Source organism: Corythoichthys intestinalis, chromosome 6, assembly GCF_030265065.1.
Source record: "Corythoichthys intestinalis isolate RoL2023-P3 chromosome 6, ASM3026506v1, whole genome shotgun sequence".
In the NCBI taxonomy this organism is placed as follows: domain Eukaryota; kingdom Metazoa; phylum Chordata; class Actinopteri; order Syngnathiformes; family Syngnathidae; genus Corythoichthys; species Corythoichthys intestinalis.
In genome coordinates this window covers 58,675,050-58,699,124 of record NC_080400.1, presented here as the reverse complement: position 1 = coordinate 58,699,124, position 24,075 = coordinate 58,675,050, and the positions used below count along the sequence as shown (strand labels likewise).

Here is a 24,075-nt window from a genome sequence, read left to right as displayed (position 1 = left end):
TATTTGTACCTTTACTTCAGTAAAAAAAAAAAAAAAGTGAGTACTTCATCCACTACTGCTTAGTTTGATGAATGTGACAATGTTGTGGCACTAGCAGTGCAATGACAATGACATTTCTGAGCAATGTCTTACAATCTGCATCAATCACTAGATCTCTCTGTCCTTGGAATGCTCAGACAAACTACTTCTATCTCCATCCAAAATTTGGAGGGGGGATTTTTCCCCCTTATAATAATAATAATAATAATAATACTGTCATATGTTCTTATTATCATTATTAGCATTATTTCTGAACACTATTTGCAGTAGTTTTGTTATTACTGTTATTCTTAATATTAATATAAGTTTTATATGAATACTATCCATTATACACTCAAATCTCTCACACACAAGCACCCTCAGGCATGCACACGCACGCACACACTCCAGAGCCTTCCGATTCCCGTCATTGTTATACGTTATTCATAACTTTCCTGTCTGTCCTGTAGAAAAATATGTTGCAAAATGGATGTGTTGAAAAGTCAGAATATGCAGTAAATTGTAATGAATGAAAATCTATTGCCCTTTTCTAGTTCCCAGAACCTGTTTTGGTGAGAATGAGATTAGTGATCTTACCTGCATTATTGATAAGAATGTCCAGTCTGGGCTCACTTCTCAGGAAGGTTTCAGCAAAGCTGCGGACTGATTTAAGATTTCCCAAATCCAATTGCATGAACACAACCTGATTGCTGCCACTCTCCTGTCAGGGGCCAAAAAAACGTGTTTTCAATTACCGTACATAATTTGAATAAAGACACACACACATGCAGTGTTACATGAACTTGTCCACGAGTAAATTTAGAAGCCTGTTTTATATTGGCAGTGGAGTTGACTTAAGACCACACACAGAGATCCACAATGGCATTTCATCTCAAAAGTTACGCAATGGAAGAATATGTCAACATTATATCTTTGTACTCTCATTGTAGACACCAAGAAAAACATGTCAAAACCCTATACAAAACAAAAACAACATATCTCCTTACCCTTTTGACATCAGCAAGAGCAGCTTCTCCCCTCTGCTTGCTACGACAAGCCAGAATAACCCTGGCTCCTCTTTTAGCCAAGTCTATTGCTGTAGTTTTTCCAATTCCGGTGTTGCTACCTAGAGTAGACAGAACAACGATTAACATCTAAACAGGTATTAGGCGATCATTTTATAGAATTACCGGTACTTCTATAGCAATTTGTAACGACCAGTCAAAACGGTCTTAAAGTAGAGTTGCTATCTATCAGAGGTGGGTAGATTAGCCAAAACTTTTACTCAAGTAAATGTAGCCATCCCCCAAATTTACTCATGTAAAAAATAGGGCTGTCAAACGATTAAAAATTTTAATGGAGTTAACCACAGCTTGAAAATCAATTAATCGCAATTAATTGCAATTCAAACCATCTCTAAAATATGCCATATTTTTCTGTAAATGATTGTTGGAATGGAAAGATAAGACAAGACGGATATATACATTCAACATACTGTACATAAGTACTGTATTTGTTTATTGTTATATAATTATTATATAATTATTATTGTTATATATTCTTACATCCACAATATGGCATTAACATTCTTTCTGTGAAAGGGATCCACGGATTGAAAGACTTGTAATTCTTAAAAGATAAATGTGAGTTTGTATATTGTGACTAAATATTGCCATCTAGTGTATTTGTTGAGCTAAACGAAATGTTTGAATAGAGTTTTACCAAAGTCTGAGTATTATTTTGCATAGCTATTTTGATTGGGAATGCCAGTTCTCTTTGCATTGAGCGCTTTTCTTTTTGTGAACATAATTTTTTTTAGCGATAGGAATATTATTTTTGTTGTGCTTTCAATAAATGATACTGTAGCGACTTAACTGTTCTGTCCAAATGCATGAGGGGAAGTTGGGCAACCATGACTGTCAGTGGTGGCTGCAAATGGTATATCTTCTCTGCGTTGTGTTTAATACAGGGTGTTTAGAAAAAGATCATCTCCTGTCATTCTACCCCTTGTCGCTCGCCTCAATAGATATAAATGTTCTGGAAGAGCCAAAGCTTTTGCCAATAAATAGCGCAGCCCCAATGAATGCCTGTGTCCACTCCACTCGCTTAACCCTGCCTCTTAACTGTCAATATACATAAAACGGCGCCATTGTAGTCTGTTTGCAGCAATACGTGAGTGGGTCGTTCCGCAAATGCGTTAAATGCGTTAAATATTTTAACTTAATTTAAAAAATTAATTACCACCCGTTAACGCAATAAATTTGACAGCCCTAGTAAAAAAGCATTCGGTGAAAAGAACACTCAAGTAGTGAGTAACTGCTTACAATGACAGATTTTGTTTTAAACCTTTTTTTTTTTTTTTTTTTTTTTTTAATCTCTCAGCATGTCATTTAAATGAACTATTATTAGGGACGTCCCAATCCAACACATGATCGGAAATTCTTGAGAGGATCAGAATTGGGTGAAAAGGATCGGATTTTTAATTTATGCTATATACTGTATAATTAAAAAAAAAAAAAAAATCAATTGTGCTGGCTATAGTCGCCATGGTTTAGAGCAGGGGTCCCAAACCTTTTTTGCACCACGGACCGGTGTGATTTGGGTCTTTTTTTCACGGACCGGTGTCCTGTCAAATTATGCATCCTTATAAAATTTTGCTCCCAAAGCTTTTGTGGCGGTGAAAAAAGCCCTCTTTTATATTCAGTTGGACTCTCAATGTTATCCAATGGTCCTAAAAAACAATTTACATCATAAACATACATGTGCAACACGGAAATGGCTTAAATTAATGTTTAACGACACGGCGAAGTCGTTAAGTGAGAGGGCTACGTGCAGTTGTTGTGTGCACCTAACATGGCAAAAGTAAGTTAATATTCCTTTCTTTAAAGAAAGTTTGTAGTGTGTACTTTGGAATCACTGCATTCGCGGTCCTTTTTAACGTTACGCGCATGCCAACTTTGTCAGAACACCGGCAACGTGCGGCAGAAAAATACAGCAAATATAAAATAGCATTTGTTTTTAGCCCCGTCGTGTTAAGTGCAGGGAAAAAAATACAACTAATCCGCTGAATCAGTGGGAGGCCTGAGTTTGTTTCGTTGAGACGAGATGGTCCCGCGATGGGAGAGTGAGAGAAACTAGCATCACAAATACACGATGTTGGAAATTGTAGCACACTTTTCAGCGCGCTCCTAGCGATGTCAGGATATTCCGAAATGATTTTAATCCAGAACTTCGGTAGAGTTGTTGTCTCAAATGTACGTTTAAGTCGCCGGGATTTGCGATCTCTACAAGCTGATATTCCTGTTCCACAGACATGCTCGAATCACTGGTTTATTCACATACGGGTCACGAATTCACTCCTTCGCAGTTCGTGGGTCTTTAGTGATTGGGAAGTAGCATAAATTTTGTTTTCTTCGAGGTTGTAGGCACATCTTCTGGCTCGTCAGGTTCCCTTTTCCCCGTAAAAAGTCTGTCCAAAGACGTCTGTTATTCAGTCATTCTAGTGTGGGGGCTAATTATTTCCGGGAAGAAATGTGATTGGCGACGACCTACGTCATACGTTATTATCGAGTCCAAGCGCGCATAGATATACGAAACGAGATTTAGTGCTAACAGCCCAATCAATGCATTTCTATGACGACCTCCTATCCTGTAGTTGTATATCTAGAGTAGACAGGGATATTGGTGTGTTAAGCGGCACAGACCAAAGTCAATTGGCCAGAATGCAGTCGTTAATAAATTATTTATTATTTCTGCGCGGCCTGGTACCAAATGTGCCACGGACCGGTACCGGTCCGCGGCCCGGTCGTTGGGAACCCCTGGTTTAGCGCAAGTTAAGACATTACCGTATATTACTGCCACCTTGTGGTCATAACAATTCACTGCATGCACCGTGTGGCACAGTTTGGAACACATGCTCATTCACTTTTACAGTACACAGCCTGTCGGTCAAATTGATGCTGTTGAGAGCTTTCTGTTACGTTTCAGCCTTGGAAATTTTATGTCGATAAGTACTTTACATGTATACCATCCTGTTAATATGCAGGATGTCTGCGTTTATGGGGAAAAGCTATATGAACTACATGTATTTGTTAATTGGTCCTGCTGTATGGAAGATAACCTACACTTGTAACTTGTAGCTCAAGTGAAGTGTGGTGTCTAAATGGTATTTGTATACTGGTGTGTGCAGTTGTATTGAATGCAACATTTTGTGTTTTATTGAAGGACGTACAATGTTAGCTGGCTGTGGGCAATGTACAAGGAAATGCACTATTTTGGGCAGTACACATATATTTTTTTATTTTTTTAAGAGCTAAAAAGTACAAAATAATTCAGAAATACAATGGTATTGCCAAAAGATACAAAAATATGCACGTTTTACACTCCACAACACGGCTGGAAACAGTGGAAGAGGAAGTATTGTAAAATGTACAGAACTGTAACATTGGAACTTTTGCTCGAATGAAAAAGAAAAAAAATAATTAATTTAAAAAAAAAAAAATTAAAAAAAAAAAAAAAAAAAAGGTTATTTTGAGTATCAGATTAGCACTCTGTATCGGCAGATTTTCAAAATCAGGTGACCCGGACTTGGGTGCAAAAATATGCGATTGGCACATCCCTATCTGTTATTATTGTATTGTACTACAGTGCTGGCCAAAAGTATTGGCATCCATGCAATTCTGTGACATAAAGCTCAATTCCTCCCAGAAAATGATTGCAATTGCAAATGCTTTGGTAGTAATATCTTCATATGTTTTGCTTGCAATAAAAAAACAAAAAAGAGAATGAAAAAAAAAAACAAAATATTACCATTCAACAAATAAAAATTTAAAAAATGGACCGGACAAAAGTATTGGCACCCTTTGAAAAATCATGTGCTGCTTCTCTAATTTGTGTAATCAACAGCCCCTATTACTTACCTGTGGCACATAACAGGTGGTGGCAATAACTAAATCATACGTGCAGCCAGTTAAAATGGAGTAAAGCTGACTTAACTTCTGTCCTGTGTCCTTGTGTGTACCACGTTGAGCATTGAGAAAAGAAAGAAGACCAAAGAACTGTCTGACGACTTGAGCAGCAAAACTGTGAGGAAGTATGGGCAATCTCAAGGCTACAATTACATCTCCAAAGACCTGAATGTTTTTCTGTGTCTACTGTGCGCAGTGTCATCAATAAGTGTAAAGCCCATGGCACTGTGGCTAACCTCCCTAGATGTGGACGGGAAATAAATATTGACGAGAGATTTCAATGAAAGATTGTGCAGATGGTGGATAAAGAACCTCGACTAACATCCAAACAAGTTCAAGCTGTCCTGCAGTCCGAGGGCACAACAGTGTCAACCCCTACTATCCGTCGGCGTCTGAATGAAAAGGGACTTTACGGTAGGATACCCAGGAAGACCCCATTTTTGACCCACAGACATAAAAAAGCCAGGCTGGAGTTTGCCAAAACTTGCCAGAGAAAGCCAAAAATGTTTTGGAGGAATGTTCTCTGGTCAAATAAGACAAAAGCAGAGTTTTCTGGGGAAAGGGCATCAAAGTTTACAGGAAAAAAAACGAGGACTTCAAAGAAAAGAACACGGTCCCACAGTCAAACATGGCGGAGGTTCCCTGATGTATTTGCTGCCTCTGGCACTGGACTGCTTGACCATGTGAATGGCATTATGAAGTCTGAAGACTACCAACAAATTTTGCAGCATAATGTAGGGCCCAGTGTGAGAAAGCTGGGTCTCCCTCGGAGGTCATGGGTCTTCCAGCAGGACAATGACCCAAAAGACACTTCAAAAAGGACTAGAAAGTGGTTTGAGAGAAAGCACTGGAGACTGCTAAAGTGGCCGGCAATGAGTCCAGACCTGAATCCCACAGAACACCTGTGGAGAGATCTGAAAATGGAAGATTGGAGAAGGCACCCATCAAATCTCAGAGAGCTGGAGCAGTTGGGCAAAGAAGAATAGTCTAAAAAATTCCTGCAGAGCATAGTAAGAAACTTATTGATGGATACCGGAAGCGGTTGTTCGCAGTTATTTTGTCTAAAGGTTGTGCTACCAAGTATTAGGCTGAGGGTGTCAATACTTTTGTCCGGCCCATTTTTGGAGTTTTGTGTAAAATGATAATAATTTATTTATTTTTTCCCATTCTCTTTTGTGTTTTTTAATTGCAAGCGACATAAATGACGATATTACTACCAAAGCATTTGTAATTGCAATCATTTTCTTGGAAAATTGAGCATTATCTGACAGAATTGCAGGGGTGTCAATACTTATGGCCAGCACTGTATAACCTATTACATGACCACATTGAGCCAGAAAATACACAAAAAACATCGAATTAAGAGTATAAAAATCTACAGAAATGAATCATCACGCGTCCAAAGAGCATGAGTGCCCCTCCAGCGGAGAAAATATATATCCTACCATGGAATTAAAACGATCCTATCTCCAGTTTCCAGTGGACTACTGGTGCCAAATAAAAACTGGGAGAGAGGTTGAAATATCTGTGCTTTCGAGTATTGTGTGCTTTAAAGACGCACAAAGGACTTGCGACTGCAAGCTTGTGTGTGATCGTGTAACTGTATTGTTACGTCTGATTGGTATAATGGAGTCATGTAATGTTGCGACATCTCATTGGTGAAACTGGTAGAGCCACTGTGCTCATAAAAATAAAGGCAAATCTAATATGTAGAATAAAGAAGAAAAATGTAAGCACTCTGTGTAGCCTAAAGTAGCGGAGTAAGCGTTTCTTCTTCTATTGGCCAAGACATAGAGAAAAAACAAACCTGAAAGTTCTGTTGGTGATATAAGCTAACGGTTGGGGGAGGGGGGCACTCTCACTTTTCGTCCCGACACCCTTGAGAAATACAGTTATTAGGAGACACGAAATTTATGTAAATAAAGCTTCCACTTGTTCAACCAGAACAACTGTGTACTCTCTATTCATTTCTGCAATCATCACTCCCCCCGGCCAGAGAGAATTGTGAAGGAACTCCACCGTGCTCCAGAAAAAATGTACTCAGGTGTAAATTCACCCATTTTCAAGATTGCAAAATTCAATTATATCAAACAGCAAATTTGATTCAATAGCAAAAATGTGGGCAGATTTCTAACCCATTACAAGTGATAATCATACAGTAAATACTAGGGCCGCAATGATTAATTGATTAACTCGAGTGATTCGATAAGAAAAAAAGCTTTAAATCAAATTGTTGAGGTGGTTGCAGCTCAACGTTGCATTCGTAGGAAGAATTGACTGAGAACAAGTTGTCTTTTAGCCAAAACTTGGCGTATTTAATTTCCACTGACATGCGGATACATCCTCTCTCATTGGTGTCTTCACAGGCAATCCTACAAATCAAAGTCATCAAAGTCAAACAAGAAGAAGTAATAAAAGTAGCACTTTATACAATTAAGTCCCATCCTGCCATCTTGTGGCGAAAAGATAATATGTCAATAATAACAAGCAATAGGAACATTATTTCAACATCAACTGAGGACACATTTATGAATACAAAACATTTCCTCCACCATTTCTCTCAACACAAATTTTTGCTGAATCGAGTCAGCACCATACACCATACAGTTAGCATTTATATTACGTAAATATGTCAAAGTACAATGCTAGTCTGTTAGTGAATGTAGCTAGCGGCCGCCTTATGTAAACAGAGCTTTTCCGGAGAAATTCTTGTGAATAAATGCTTAAATCCCCAAATTCTTTATCGATATGGACGTAAAACAGTCTCGATTCTTGGTTAAGAGCAAACAAAAACAGTGCATTTATTTTATGTAAATATTGCGAACTCTGATGCTAATGCAGTAGCGGCTAATTCTCCCATTGACGTTTCAAAATGCATGCATGGAACGAAACATTTAATAATTACCTTGAATCCTCGAACAAATCACTCCTGAGACAATCCTTCCCGTTTGAATGCGGTACAGCTTTCGTACTTTTTCAACAGAAATCCGGCATTAAGTCGCTGCATGCGTCTATTTGTGAATAGCTCCTCTTGATGTGGGCGGCCTCCTACTTGAAGTCGAGGCGCAGTGCATGACCGATCTGACCCGTCAATACCATTATGAAGTCTATGCTTCGAGTATTCCTTTGATTAGAGTTTCGTTGTAATGGTTTGTTTTGAAAGTGTTTGTATTTAGTTTTATGGAGTTGAGTAGATGCACAACCCTCTAGTGGCAACAGTGAATATGGCACAACTCATTTAACATGGCTGAATCCAGCAATTCCCTGTTAAGACCAACATAAGGTAAGTTTTTTTTTTTTTTTTAGCTAATATGTTTTTTGTGCATTTGTAATTTACTTCATAGGTATATTTAGCCGTTTTTTTTGTTGTTGTTGTTGTTTTTTGAGGGGGGGGGAATGTGTCTGAATGATTTGTTAAGAGCATTAACAAAAACATTAACAAAGAGCAAGCCTTAAAAAAAAACGTTAGCATTAGAGCATTTAAGCTAGTGGTCTTTTGATAAACAAATTAGCCACTTGTTGTACTTAGATTCTCATTTATTTAGGCTAAGTTCAGGTATTTTAATTTATTTTTAAATGAAAGTGGAATCTGCATAGTTTGAAGAAACACTCGGGAATGTAATTTAATATTCGCTTTTAATGCTCTTTTCAAAGTGCAATCTTAGCAAACCTTTGTTTTACATCTCCTAAAATTTATTCTGAAATGCATTAAAGGGATCTTTGATCTTAAAGACATGTAGGCAGTAATAAACCACAATTGTTCTGTTGTACTAAAATATTTTGTTAGAAACACATAAAATGCTAAATCAATGGCAATATTTTATAATATTTAGTACATATTTTGACCGATAGTTGGGGCCATGTTTTGCGGGCTCGGAGTGATGACGTAAATGGGACGTTTCCAATTGTGTACAACAATTGTGAGTGGCTGCCTAAACTCGCTAAGTAAAATGCCACCATATGCTGCTTTTTGATGCAATTTCCAGTCAAATGGAAACAAAGGGATTGATGTGAGTCCCCACAGATTTCCTATTGACAAGAAGAGGAGAAAGGTTTGGGAAAATTCCTGTAGACTGACAAAACTTCCCAAAGTCCCAAGGCTTCGTTCTTGCCATTTTTCTCCTACCGCGTCCGAGGCTTTTAGTCAACGACAACTTATGAAAGAGCTCACCGGAGCGGCTGGATATGAGCGGAGACTAAAATCAAATGCTGTTCCAACTATTTACCCTCACAAGTAGCCTCAACGTGCTCGGATAGCGACTGAAATGCGCGTAGTAAAGCGCCAAAGACAAGAAACTCTGGCCAGTCTCTTAAAGGCAAGGTGCTCCTGTCGCTACAGTGGTAGGCGAACCTTCGGGCGTACCGCTAGGAAACTAATAATTCACCTTTACTGTCAGTTCATCAGACAGTAAGTGTGTCTGTTCAGTATTCACCTAATATGAGTGATGCTGCCACTCAAACTAGTCCAGACACGTCCTATGCAGCGGCGCAGTGGCCAGCTGATGCGCGCCGAGCACTTAATATGGTCCATATTAAGTGCTCGGCGCGCATCAGCTGGTAAGGGTGGTCCACCCTTACATAGTTAAACGTGAGTTGGATGTACAAGACATGGAGAACACTTGTTCCCGTCAGATGACGAATTTTATGAGGACAGTCAGCCACGACACACTCCCGATCCTGACCATCACACGTGTGCATTCATGGTTTTATTACCTTCAGTGAGAGTTTATAATGTCAATAGTCATGAAAGTAAAAATGTACAAATGACATGGTGTGTTCAAACTTTTGGCCCTACTGTATGTAAAGCACACGAAAGCTCTGGATGCTAACAATCTACAGAATTATATTGGAATAAGTTTGATCACGCAATGGCTCACCTTGAAAAACGGCATACACTCTTGCTCCGTTGTCATTAAGACCCACTTGCCACAAGTACACCAGTTTTGCCTATCTCTTGTCTCATCAGGTATTTCCTGCTCTGCATTTTGCCTTTGCTGCTCGTCTTGTGAACGACCGACAGTGCTGTCATGCGCTTCACTTTTCCGCTGTGGTTCAAGTGTGTGTGTGTGTGTGTGTGTGGGGGGGGGGGGGGGGGGGGGGGCGCAAAACCGACGACATTTTGGTGTAGCTAACAAGTGACACGTTTTGTTTTTGTTTTGTTTTTTTAATGAGTGTCAAGCTGGAAGTTTGGCAGCGGGCCACCGCACTGTGACGTCAAGAAGAATGGCAACCTATCAGTTGAAATAATTTTACAAATTTTATTAAAACGAAAAAAATTAAGAGGGGTTTTAATACCAAATTATTACAACTCATACTAACATTAACTTTTAAGAATTACATGTCTTTAAAATCGAGGATCCCTTTAAATGTTCCCAATTCGATGATTCGATTATTCGAACTAACAAGTTGATAGATTAATCGACTACTAAAATGATCGATAGCTGCAGCCCTAACATCTTTTGAACCACTTATTCTCACAAAGATCATTGAGGTGCTGGAGCCTATCCCAGCTAACAAGGGGCAGGAGGCAGGGTACACTCTCAACTGGTTACCAGCCAGTTGCAGGGCACATAGAGCTAGACAATCATCCATGCACACACTCACACCTACGGACAATTTGGAGTGTTCAATCGGCCTACCAAGCATGTTTTTAGGATGTAGGAGGAGTACCCAGAGAACCCACTCAGGCACGGGGAAAGCATGCAAACAAGTGGGAGGCCGGAGCCAGGATTGAACCAACAATTTCAGAACTGTGAGACCGACGTGCTAACCACTCTGCTGAGTAATGTCAAGTAATGTCTAACTCCCCTTAAGTTTGAAGAAACTTTACAATAACTCTTCTATAGTCTTAAAGGTAAAGCACAGATATGAACCATTTTTTCCAAGTCATTGTGACATAAAGTCCATTTTACCAGTGCAGCCTTTAGACAGCAGTAACTTTCAAAGTTCTGTTTTCTTATGCAAAGGGTAACGTTTGCTTACCTGTAACAATCACAGTCTTTCCATGCAGCTTTGCTTTGCCAGTGAACTGTTTCCCCTTCACAACAATCTCACGGTAAGCATAGGCAGCTCCTACAACTACACCCAATAGCAGCAAGGAAATAAACATTGTGTCGTAGTTCAAGATACTTCGACAAAGATATAACTTATAAGTTTAGTTTGCCAAACTGCGTGCCTGTGGTGCCCTTTCAGTTGCAATGACATCCAAGGGAGAATGACTTGACTCAAACACACCCCATTTCCTGTCTGGGCGTGACAATGTGTTCTTTGTTATCAGCCCACAGCAAACTGGAAGGGCCAGAAATCTGCAACAGACAGGAAAGTAAAATCAACTTGTTTGAGCCACACAAAGAAATCTCTGCTTATTTGCCAGTCAGGCTCGGCTTGGAGGCAATGATGAGACTCTGTTCAAGGTCAACCTTTATCTTACAAATCTGGGTTTCTAAAAAACATTATATAAGTTTGACGATGTGAGACGACAACGAGACAATTTAGTACTTAATTGTGGACATCTACCAAGCCCTTTTAAATGTCTGGATGTTACAGGGCTCTCTTGGTGCCAGGGACCCTTTCAAAACATAGAATGTGTGAATATCCTCTCATTTTAAAGGGTAAAAACTCTGGATTGAAGTCTTGAAACAGTTTTCTGAGGTTTATGTGGCAAAAAGCCAACTTCCTGACTTCTACTGATCACCCAAGCACAAATGAAGGAATTCTACTCAGTGGGCACTGTCAATGTAAAGACCTATTTCCTAAATTGCTCCTTTATCCGATCACTATCTGATTCTCCAGTTTGCTCTGAAATTGTGTTTGGCTCTTTTTGATGCAGAAGGTATGAAACAGTGCACTGGATTAAAAGGAATGGATTTCAAAAAGACTAGTGGACCACTAAAGTTAATGTGAAGGTAAACTGTTTTCGGATGTATGATTACAATTTCTCAAGTAGACCATTTTATCATGTATTTTTGCTGTGAAATATAAAATTGACTCAGCAGAATGCATTACAGTAGCATTCATCTGTGTTATTTTAGTAGATTTTACAACATGCACTCTTATATATTTTTTGTTAAATGATATGAATGTCTGATCTTGTATTTTACAGCTTGAAAGACCACCATAGAGTTACACTGGAAGTTCATCATCGCAGGCAGAAGCGCAGCTAAATTCAAAACATCTGACAGTTGTACATGCTATGTTTTCCCCCACACTGCTCAGAGTTTAAGAGTTTGAAGAAAATACAACAATACTTTTTATTTCAACTATCGTAAATTGTTTTTTTCCTATTATATATTATACAGTGGTATGAAAAAGTATCTGAACCTTTTGGAATTTCTCACATTATCTTCATAAAATCACCATCAAGTGCGATCTAATCTTTGTCAAAATCACACAGATGAAAAAACAGTGTCTGCTTTGAATAAAACCACCCAAACCTTTATAGGTTTTCATATTTTAATGAGGATAGTAGGCAAACAATGACAGTGGGGGGGGGGGGGGGGGGGGGGGGGGGGGTAAGTTAGTGATCCATCACATTTAATATTTTGTGGAAAACCCCCCTTTGGCAGTAATAACTTAGACCAGACATTTCCTGTAGCAGCAGATCAGTCTGGCACATCGATCGGGACTAATTTTGGCCCATACTTCTCTACAAAACTGCTGGAGTTCAGTCAGATTCCTGGGATGTCTGGCATTAATTGCTGTCTTTAGGTCATGCCACAGCATCTCAATAGGGTTCAAATCTGAACTTTGACTTGGCCACTCCAGAACGTGTACTTTGTTCTTCTGAAACCATACTGAAGTTGATTGACTTTTGTGTTTTGGATCATTGTCTTGTTGCAGCATGCATCCCCTCTTTAGCTTCAACTGTCAGACAGATGACCTCAGGTTTTCCTGCAAAACATCCTGATAAACTTTTGAATTCATTCTTCCATTAAGATTGCAAGTTGTCCAGGCCATGAAGAAGAAAAACAGCCCCAAATCATGATGCTCGCTCAACCATGCTTGGTGGGGATGAGGTGTTGATGTTGGTGAGCTGTTCCATTTTTCCTCCACACATAACGTGTGTTACTCCCAAACAATTAAATTTTGGTTTCATCAGTCCACAAAACATTTTGCTAAAACTTTGGCTGAGTCACCAAGTGCCTTTTTGCGAACATTAAACGAGCAGCAATGTTTTTGTTTAGACAGCAGTAGTTCCTCTGTGGAATCCTCCCATGAACACCATCCTGGCCATAGTTTTGCATATAGTTGATGTGTGCACATAAATATTGGACTGTGCCACTGATTTCTGTACATCTTTAGCGGATACTCTAGGGCTCTTTTTTACCTGTCTGAGTATTCCACGCTGAACTCTTGCCATCATCTTTGGTGGACGGCCACTCCTTGGGACAGAAGCAACAGTGACAAACTCTCTCCATTTGTAGACAACTTCTCTGACTGTGGATTGATGATCATCCAGACTTTTAGAGATGGTTTTGTATCCTTTACCAGCTTTATACAAATCAACAATCCTTGATCACAGGTCTTCAGACAGCTCTTTTGACCGAGCCATGATACACTGTAAACACATCAGACAATGCTTCTCATCAAGACAATTCTTGTGTGTTTTATAGTGGGCAGGGCAGCTTTAAACCACCCATCAGTGATTGGTCACACACCTGACTTAAATTGTTTGGTAAAAAAATGGTTTCAGTTACTCTTAAAATCTCCTTAGGCAGAGGGTTCACTTACTTATTTTTCCCCCTTCTGTCATTGTTTCCATGCGGTCCTCATTAAATTATGAAAAGCTATAAATGTTTGGGTGGTTTTAGTTAAAGCAGACACTGTTTATACATCTTTGTTATTTTGACAAAGATCAGATCACTTTCATTGATGGTGATTTTATGCAGAAGTGTGAGAAATTCCAAAAAGTTCAGATACTTTTTCATATCACCGTATATATACAGTATATTAGGGATGTACCGAAAGCAAAATTCTTGGTCGAAAACCGAATATTGGAAACACTTGACCGAAAAAACAACAACTGAAAGGCCGAATAATACACCTCTATACAGTACAATTCATTTTTTTATTTTTTAAATTATTTTATTTCATTATTCATTCATTCATTTTCCAAACCGTTTATCCTCACGTGAGTCACAGGGGTGCTGGAGCCAAAACCAGCTAACTATGGGCAGTAGACGGGGTACAACCTGAATCGGTTGCCAGCCAGTTACAGGGCAGTTGCACAATTGCACTCGATGTGATGCAGGACATCAATGGAAAGCAACTTCAGAATGAGCGTGTAGCAGCGATGAAGCAAATTTATTTTCCTTCATTTAATCATTTCTATATTTCTTTGATACTTCCAATCAGCAGACATGTTGGCTTGTGAGCCAGTAATGTTGTTTATCGATGTGTTTTGATTGTGTCATCACAAGAGGACAACGGATCTTCACATTATTGAGTGGTAAACTTTCGGTCTTTTAACTGACAATACAGTTTTAGCTGTTTTTGGCGCCGAATTTTCTCTAATACATATGTACATACCTACATTTGGGTCTGTCTAGTTTACAGTCTGATTATTAGAAAATAATAAAAGATTCGATCAGATTTAGTTCAATACAAAATGACAATCCCAAATACTGTATGTTACTGAGAAAAAAACACAAACAGTGTATTCAATACGAATCAATGCAATACAGACTACAGTATAGAGTGGTCGCAAAATGCTATGGCGATCGCCTGATCGCCCGGGCTATGAAATAATATTATCTAAAACTATATACTAGCTAGATACTTTCCAAAAAAGCCAAACAATTTGGGAAAACCCGAGTCTCTCCCGGATGACCGAGTTTCACACCCTATTTCTAAGAGAGAGCCCGGACAGCCTGCGAAGGAAACTAATTTTGGCCGCTTGTTTCCGGAATCTTGTTCTTTCGATCACGACTAGGGCTGTCCCAAACGACTAATTTCCTCCCGATTAGTCAGCCGACTATTTTCACGATTAGTCGACTAATCTAATTTTTTTTTTTTTTTTTTTACTAATTTAATAAATTTTTGTTGAAGCTTACTAATTCACATAAAAACATTTTGGAACACCTAAATTCCTTATTAACGTATAAATAAATAACATAAATATCAATAATAAATCACAAACAATGAGGTCAAATGCTGCGGCATTAACTAGTGCGAAAAAAATGTAAACGGAAACACTGAGACTTCACCTCTTTAACAGGAGTGAAAACAATTCTTACTCTTTTTGTGGTATGTCATTGTCTGTATTGTTCTAAATGTTAAAATGAATTGCAATGTCCCGGACAATCATTTTCAGAATACTTTGTGTGAGTTGAGATGCTCTTTCTGGTGTGCTGTTGTTTGTTTTAACCTGAAAATAGATCAAGCAGAGGGCACACTGAAATATTACCACAATTATTTTTAATGAAAGGCACACATAGTCATAGTTACAAAAAATAAATATATACTATTAATTTTATAGTATACTACTATATGTATATACACAATAATACTTTATAATATAAAGTAACTAACATTAGTGCAGTCATGGATTACAGTAAGCAGGCCAGTGCTGTGTTCCCATATATATTTTTATTATAATATGTATATACAGGATATATTTTTCCCCCCAAGTGGGAGCGTCCATGATCTTAATAAATTTAATGATAATTAAATATAATATTATATAATTACATATTATACATAGATTAATTATTAAATAAAAAATGCACGTTGATAACATAAAGAAAACACATAAAGGCAACTTCAATTAAAAAAAAAATCGTTAGAAAGTTGTATGGACTTACAACTTGTTAGCTTTTTGTTTCTTGTCTTCAAAAATTACACCTGGGTGACAGCGCTTCAAGTGTTCTTTCATAGTCAACGTGCTACCGTGGTCTGCGAGCACAGCTTAGCAAAGAGTACACGCAGTGGCACCCTCCACATTTTCCTTGAAATACTTCCAGGCTCTGGCTATTCTGGTCCGTTTTTTTGGCTTTATGCCGCTTTTACAGTGTTACCAATTTTGCCCTTCTTGGTAATTGGTGGTGTTTTCAACTCCTCGCTGTAGCAGGGAGTGAACCGGCGATTCACTTGGCTCGTTGTCGTCGGTTCGTCCGATTTCCTACACAGGAAGGCGGTGGCGTGCATAAAAAAACCCGAGAAGCGTCGGGTGGCTTTTTATGGATACTTTTATTGACTAAAACAAAAACATGGGGAATGCAGCCACTTAACTCGGCGCTACCCACGCACTCACCTATCCCGCTCCTCATCCCAACCGCTTCACACTCGGGTACAAACCGCTCCAGTTAGAGTTGGAGGTCACGGCTTAATGAGGCCAACAGCACCACACTAGCACGTCCATATCTGCTGTATATCTCCCGTCATCCATCGAGAGAAAATGGCGTCGGTTCTCGCATGCGCAGTCGTGTCTACTTTTATTAGGGATGTCCCGATCCAGGTTTTTGCACTTCCGATCCGATCCCGACATTGTTTTGCAATTCCGATCCGATACCGATACTGGCCGATACCGACCTATCTGAGCATGTGTTAAAGTTTAAAGTTATTTAGCCTCCTTACTTAGTTGTCAGACTCATGTTGAAAAAGGTTTTAGTACTCTTGATAACAACTAGCCAGCTGAATTAGGAGTGTTTGAATAACACACAACGGTTGGTAACAAGAAACTGACCTGTTTATTCAGTGACAAACACAAAACATTATAAATAACAAACAGAAATGGCATAATCAGAAAGTAAAACATGCAAATAATATTGTAAACTGTCTTAAAAAAGCAAAACACAGAAACAACCTCAGTGGAAAATCCCACAAATCCCCCAAGCTATTAGATGCTTTTAATGTTTCGTGCATTAGTTACAAAAATTGTATAAAAAGCCTCTCAGGTTTAAATAAACGACTATTTCAGTATCAAGTTAACATTTTAAAACAGTAAATAAAATACTCAAGTCCCCATTCTGTATCAGCAGCTTTAAACTACATTCAATTCATTTAATTTTGCGAATCAACTGTTAAAACTTGTTAAAATTGCTCTCGTTATTCCATAATTTCCCTTCTGTCTACTTTCGACATGTGAAAGTTTTAAAACTGTTTTGAAAATAGAGTCAAGTCATGATTTTGCCGATTTAGGGGTATTTTAGATAAAAAGTTAATTAGGTTCGCTAGGAAGGTTCACAACAGCCTACTAGGGAAGTCTTCTGCTTTAAGATGGCGGCTGTTTACTAACGCATCTAGTTTTCAATACTTCAATGTTGCTGACGCAGTCGAGTCTGTCGTTTTGCATCTAGTTCTATATACATATGATATCTATTATCTCCAGTAAAACGACGTTGACGTAGTTTGTAGCGGTTGTCAGCAGCAGTCAGGTATTCTTGTGTTTTTTATCCAGCGGCATGAGTTGAGCTAAAGCCGTGAGTTGAGCATTGGCATTACCCAGGTCTATTGCTGCGTTCCAGAAAAGTGGGATGTCGGACTTTTCCGACCTCCGACTAGGAAAATATCATTGGAACGCCACTCGAACTGGGAGGTCCAAGTCGTGAAGTCGGAGAAAAAATAACTACCTACTACTTGAAAAAAAAAAAAACTGGATCGGAAGTCTGGATCGGAATTTTTCCGTGTTCCGATCCGATACCGATGCACATTTTTTTGCCCATATCGGCGTCCGATCCGATCCAAATATCTGATCGGGACATCTCTAACTTTTATCATTTCAAACATTCTTTTTAAGGAGTGGGGCAGAAATAAATTTAACACATTTCATTAAATAAACTTTAAATATTAGATTTTTTTTTTGTATTTGGACAGAAATATGAATATTTATACAGTGGTACCTCAAGATACAAAACTAATTCATTTCATAGTGGCTTTCATACTGATTGTTTCGCACAGTGAACCGCATCTTACATGTGAATCCTAATTACTTCACAGTGCTACTATACCATGATACATTTTATAAAGGTAAAACCAGTTCAAAATGAGAGACAACTAAATTCATTCATTCAATATACCTAACTAACCATTATTACTTCCAATGAAGTAATATAAAGCGCTATTTGTAAAGCGGCACATGCTGAAGATTACGGGAACATTTTGTCACACTTAGCGCCACACAGTGTTTGAAATGTTGTGTGAAAATTTTAGAGTCACTCTTTAGTGAACATTTACAACAATATTTAGCAACTTAAATAATTATTTCTGATGATAGGGCAGCCGTGGCGCAGTTGGTAGCTCGAGTTGTCCTTGGAAAGAAAGGTCAGCAGTTCGATTCCCAGCTATAACTGCCCACTGTTGAAGTGTCCTTGGGCAAGGCACTGAACCCTACTTTGCCCCCAGTGGGCTGGCAGCGCCTTGCATGGCAGCAATAGCATTGGTGAGTGAATGTATGCGTGAAAGGGTAAATGTGTGCTAATGTAAAGCTTTTTGGGCATGGTAAACATTTAGATAACTTTGATTTACTAGTCCTTCTAAAAAAATTAGCATATTGCGATAAAGTTCATTATTTTCTGTAATGTACTGATAAACATTAGACTTTCATATATTTTTGATTTATTCCACACAATTGAAGTAGTTCAAGCCTTTTATTGTTTTAATATTGATGATTTTGGCAAAAAAAAAAGTCAAGAAAAAACAAAAATCCCTATCTAAAAAAAATAGCATATCATGAAAAGGTACTCTAAAGAAGCTACTAACCTAATCATCTGAATCAACTAATTAACTCAAAACCCCTGCGAAAGATTCCTGAGGCGATGAAAAACCCCAGCCTTGTTCATTACTCAAAACCGCAACCATGGGCAAGACTGCCGACCTGACTGCTGTCCAGAAGGCCATCATTGACACCCTCAAGCAAGAGGCTAAGACACAGAAGACATTTCTGAGCGAATAGGCTGTTCCCAGAGTGCTGTATGAAGGCACCTCAGTGGGAAGTCTGTGGAAAGGAAAAAGTATGGCAGGAAACGCTCCACAAACAGAAGAGGTGACTGCACCCTGAGAAAGATTGTGGAGAAGGGCCGATTCCAGACCTTGGGGGACCCGCAGAAACAGTGGACTGAGTCTGGAGTAGACACATCCGGAGCCACCGTGCACAGGCGTGTGCTGAAAATTGGCTACAGGTGCCGCATTCCCCAGGTCAAGCCACTTTTGAACCTGAAACAGCAGCAGAAGCGCCTGACCTGGGCTACAGAGAAGCAGCACTGGACTGTTGCTCAGTGGTCCAAAGTACTTTTTTCAGATGGAAAGCAAATTTTGCATGTCATTTGGAAATCAAGGTGCCAGAGGAAGATTGGGGAGAAGGAAATGCCAAGATGCCTGAAATCCAGTGTCCAGTACCCACAGTCAGTGATGGTCTACAGTGTTTTATCAAGGGCAGGGTCAATGCAGCTAGCTATAAGGAGATTTTGGGGCACTTGATGCTTCCATCTGCTGAAAAGCTTTATGGAGATGAAGATTTCATTTTGACTTATAGAAAACATTTGTTACAGAAAACATTTGGCCTCCGTTATTGCCAACAAAGGGTACACAACAAAGTATTGAGATGAACTTTTGGTATTGACGAAATACTTATTTTCCACCATGATTTCCAAATAAATTCTTTAAAAATCAAACAATGTGATTTTCTGTTTTTTTTTTCACATTCTGTCTCCCGTTGTTGAGGTTTACCCATGTTGACAATTACAGGCCTCTCTAATATTTTCAAGTGGGGGAACTTGCACAATTAGTGGTTGACTAAATGCTTATTTGCCCCACTGTAGGTATAAATATATTATTTAGATTTAACATTTAAGATTTAGATGTATATACCTAAGGTTTATATTTATATTTAAGATTTACCGTTAAGAATCAACATTTAGATTTGAAGCAACACCAGGTAACATTTTAATCTTTATAAAATATTTTCATAACATTTGTGATAATATATCAACTGACAACCAGTTGAATCGCAAATGACACGTCTTTTATATCTTGAGGGCCGAGGTTGCGCTAGACATTTTTGTTGTCCGTCATTTTGACTGACAGGGTCATAAAAATCCGGTCATAATCTATTTTTACCGGTCACTTAAATTTTCAAAATGATAATGATGACATATTCAATAGTATTTAGTTTTCATTCATTTTTAATTAATATTGTGACGGTTGCTTGGCGGCGAAAAATTTGACATGGAAGTCGTGGTATTTTTCACCCTCTTTTTACTCTGCTTACCGCCAACAACACCAACAAAACAACAACTCCGCCCCCAAAGAAAAAGAAGCAACTATATAGACCCCAATCACCAACGTCACACAATGATCTTAATTGTGGTTGTCAGCCCAAAATCTTCTAAATATATATATTAAATGCATCTTACCAGATATAAAATGACTACTACATAGTCTGTGGTGATCGTTTCGTGCCCAGATTTCTTGTCGAATTACAGCAGTCCACTCGCTCTCCTATTCGGGTCTCTCAGAATACGGTAGAACTTCAAATCTCTCCGTCTATCTTCTCTGTTACTGCAACCAACCGCCACACATGCCTTCACCATTTTGATTATTAATGTTAACGAGCAGAAAATCACGCCGTAATAAGAGGCATGTGTAATGTGTAAACACCACGAGCTGACGGAAAATATGGCGGCTCCAGTCAGTGGGGCGGAGTTGTGACGTCATGTGATTGGGGTCTATGCACAGGCGGCAATCTAGTCCACCAATTGGATGACGCGCTGGCACACTGGGTGCACCAATAAGAACCTCGCGTTGATGTGTCAATCACGGTGCCGCCGCCAGACCCCGGTGACGCTACAATATTCTGACAGAATAGCCAACGACGTCATGCATTAGCTAATTAATATGCTGACTTGCCACCCTGTGGTCTGGGGCAGGGGTCAGCAACCTTTTTGGTGTGGAGTGCCACTTTCAAATTTTCTTGTCAATCAGTGTGCCACCCCAAGATTAATGACGCGCATCCGAATTTCTATATATTCAGCAGAGCTGTAATTTTACTCCAAATAAAAAAAAACATGGACATACATTTGATTTGTATAACTACCATTCGTCTTCATCAATTAACTAAAAACTAATGCATATTGTCGAAAATATCAAAACTTGAAAATAAGTGCAACAGTAATAACAGCTGTACAGCTGCACCATTTTATGCAAACATATCACACACACACACACACACACACCCCAGCATGCAAAGGGGAACAGGTGTGATTCTCAGTGCAGGTCTCTCACAGTACAGAGAGCCTTCAAAGTCAGAACAGCCGACTCTTACATTTTGTCTTGTTCACTAGCAACTTAAACAGTGAATTATATGCACAATTTTTGATTTTATATAACAAATATAAAAGATACCTACTTTAATGTGTTCCTTGGCCCTGATTTCTATGAATTTTCATGTTTTGTCTCGTAGTGGCGTTTGACACTTGTTGTGCGACACACAACTCTCTCGAGGCATAATGCACAAAAAGAGCTACCAGAAGTAACCAGGCAACCAGTTGTTACCGGTATCCCCAAGGGGCCGCTGTCCCCGACAATATGATCGGCTTGCTAGTTAAGCGTAGAAGAAGAATTGAGCGTCTGGGGCCTGCGCGAGAAAAAGAGAGGGAGCGAAGGGTGGTGTTGCGAGAGAGCGGAGAGCGCTGTGAAAAGGAGAGAAGAGGCTGTGTCCCCCGCTGGTTTTTGTTTTGTTTAATAAAAGTCTCCAGTAAAACGCCATCCAACGCGTCACAGTGTTTTTATACACATTGCCACCTCTCCCAAGTAAGCACCGGACGAATCGACGGCAACGAGCCACGTATAATCGCCGGTCCACTCCATACTACAGTGCAAGCATCACTTCACCCGCTGCCCTGACCTGACGGCTGGCAATCGGGGTCCAACCGGAGTGTTGCGATGCGCCGGGACAGGGGTGTACAGCCCCGTATCTTAAGCGACCGGCCTCCGCGCCGGGGCGAGAGTGTGACATCGGGATCTCAATTCAAAGTTAAAGCGACGGGGCTCCCGGCGCGGACGCCGGCGATTCGCCGGCTGTCTACTCGCTTACTGGCCCGCCGGCCTCCACGCTGGGGCTTGGAGTAACAGTACCAAAAAGTGCAGATTGGTAACACTGTGTACTTCCACCAGCTCTCTGACTGGTTGGCTTCGTGACACGTTAGTAGCGGGTGCTGAATTGAGCGCGCAGAATTGAGCGCGCAGAGGGAAAAAAAAAAAAAAAAAAAAACGACGAGCGCAGGAATCGAGAAATTGAAGAGCTGGAAGTGTGCTCAAAATCCATAATTGTTTGCAAATAACGCTATAGGCAGAGGGGTCGGGAGGGACGCTCCTGTAAAGCCCTAAATAACAGGGCGTGCAACTAAAAATGTCTTAATTTCAGGTTTAAAAAAAAATAAAAACATGTTTTTTTTTAAATTATTTTGCCATGCGCTCGCGTGTCACTGGTTAACCCTTCGCGTGCCAGTGCTGACACGCGTGTCATAGGTTGCCGACCCCTGGTCTGGGGTATGAATTGCAACCTGTCAAAATGACGGACCTACTTCAGTTTTTTCCATCACCGTTTTTAAAAACCGGTCAACGACGGAAAATATTCGGTTAACGCGCCCCCTGCTTGAGGGGGTCTCTATTGCTTTCACTGGCACTAATTAAGTTTGAAGAGGGTGGCAGGAACCCTGCCACACAAAAACAAAAGACTACAAACGTGCTGACTGCTTTACAGCATACGTCACTTCCCCCTTTCCCTTATAAAGACGGACGTCAATGCGAGCGCTTTCGCGCGAATGCTGCAGGGATGGCCGAGCAACAAGAGAAAAAAAGCTCTGAGGAGGGAAAAAAGAGGCTACCAGCATATACAGAATAAACACTGGCCAGGCTTTCACTCACTGGCGTGATACCTCCACCCTCAACCAACGAGTTCTGGTGGGATGGGGGTGTTAGCCACATGGTTGCTAACCGTCATATGCTATTGTTTTGCCACAACTAGACTAATTCATTACCTTAGTATTATTTGTCCTTCACACAGCCGCTGGAAACAGAAATGTTGTTTAATCCATCTGCAGGCGACCGGGAGATTGATTTTTTAAATTCATTGATGAGTTTACGACTCCGTTTGGGTGTGTGCTGGTCCTCATGGGAAACGCAGTCTTCCTTAAGGCAAAACACGACCACGTTTGTCCACCAGCGTCGCTAAAATCGACCAAACTGAAAAATTGCTAAGTGTTGCTTTAAATTCTTTTATTTTCCTTTCAGGCTTGACAAATCCAAACAAACATACAGCATCCATTTGTGTTTACATTTAGTTAAATATTTAGTTCTGGATTTCAACATTTCATTGTAACAGTTTTTAGTTAGGAATAAATAGTTGTGAAATATTGTTGTAAATGTTGAAAAAAAAGGATGATGATAATAATAATAATAAAGAACGACTCTAAAATTTTCACATTTTAAACACTGAGTGGCGCTAAATGTGGTAAAATGGTGCCGCAATTTTCTTTTCGGCACTTGACGCTTTACAAACAGCGCCCGGAAGGATAACAGAACGTAATGGAAAACGAAAATTTAGAACCTTACCTTTTGAGTGAAGCGTTGTCCGAGAGCGAAGTGTGGGCGTAAAAACACTTTGTGGGACAAAAAGGTGAGGAGTGCTTCAACGATTAATCGATTATTTAGAGTAATCCAATTAGTGAAAAGCCTCGAATCAAATTTTGCTGCTTCAAATATTCGTTTAGAGTCGCGTTATAATAACGTACTGCACGAATGCTATTTTTAGACCGTGACGTCACCATTGACCACAAGTACAAAAACTGTGACGCAAACAAACAGGACGGATTGTCTCAGGAGTGATTTGTTTGAGGTTTCAAGGTAATTATTATATTTTTCGTACCATCCGTGCATTTTGAAACGTGAAAAAAATCAATGAGAGAAATAAACCGGTATGGCATTGGCATCATAATTCGCAATATTTACGTAAAATAAATGCTAATTGCCCTTTTTTTGTTTTGTTTTGTTTTTTGCTTTTAACCATGAATCAAGACTGTTTTACGTTCATATCTGTAAAGAATTTTGGGATATAAGCATTTATTCACAAGAATTTTCAACTTAAAAAGCTCTT

The 24,075-nt window shown here is 39.5% G+C and overlaps 1 protein-coding gene across 2 annotated transcripts in view; it reads right to left on the bottom strand.

Moving 5' to 3' along the window:
• LOC130917164 (dehydrogenase/reductase SDR family member 13-like) overlaps positions 1 to 23,713 on the bottom strand; it is a 46,043-nt gene extending 22,330 nt beyond the window's left edge. Inside the window, exons 1-4 of one of the 2 annotated variants that reach the window (XM_057838270.1) lie at positions 23,535 to 23,713; positions 10,968 to 11,290; positions 1,026 to 1,144; positions 616 to 739 (exon numbers count right to left, since the gene is read on the bottom strand). In XM_057838270.1, coding sequence (XP_057694253.1) covers positions 616 to 739; positions 1,026 to 1,144; positions 10,968 to 11,094 — 370 coding nt within the window. In that variant the 5' untranslated portion in view covers positions 11,095 to 11,290; positions 23,535 to 23,713. Of the gene's footprint in view, positions 1 to 615; positions 740 to 1,025; positions 1,145 to 10,967; positions 11,291 to 22,960; positions 23,097 to 23,534 lie in introns of those variants that run through there. The other variant, XM_057838271.1, reaches the window with a different exon arrangement.
• Positions 23,714 to 24,075: the final 362 nt, after the last annotated feature.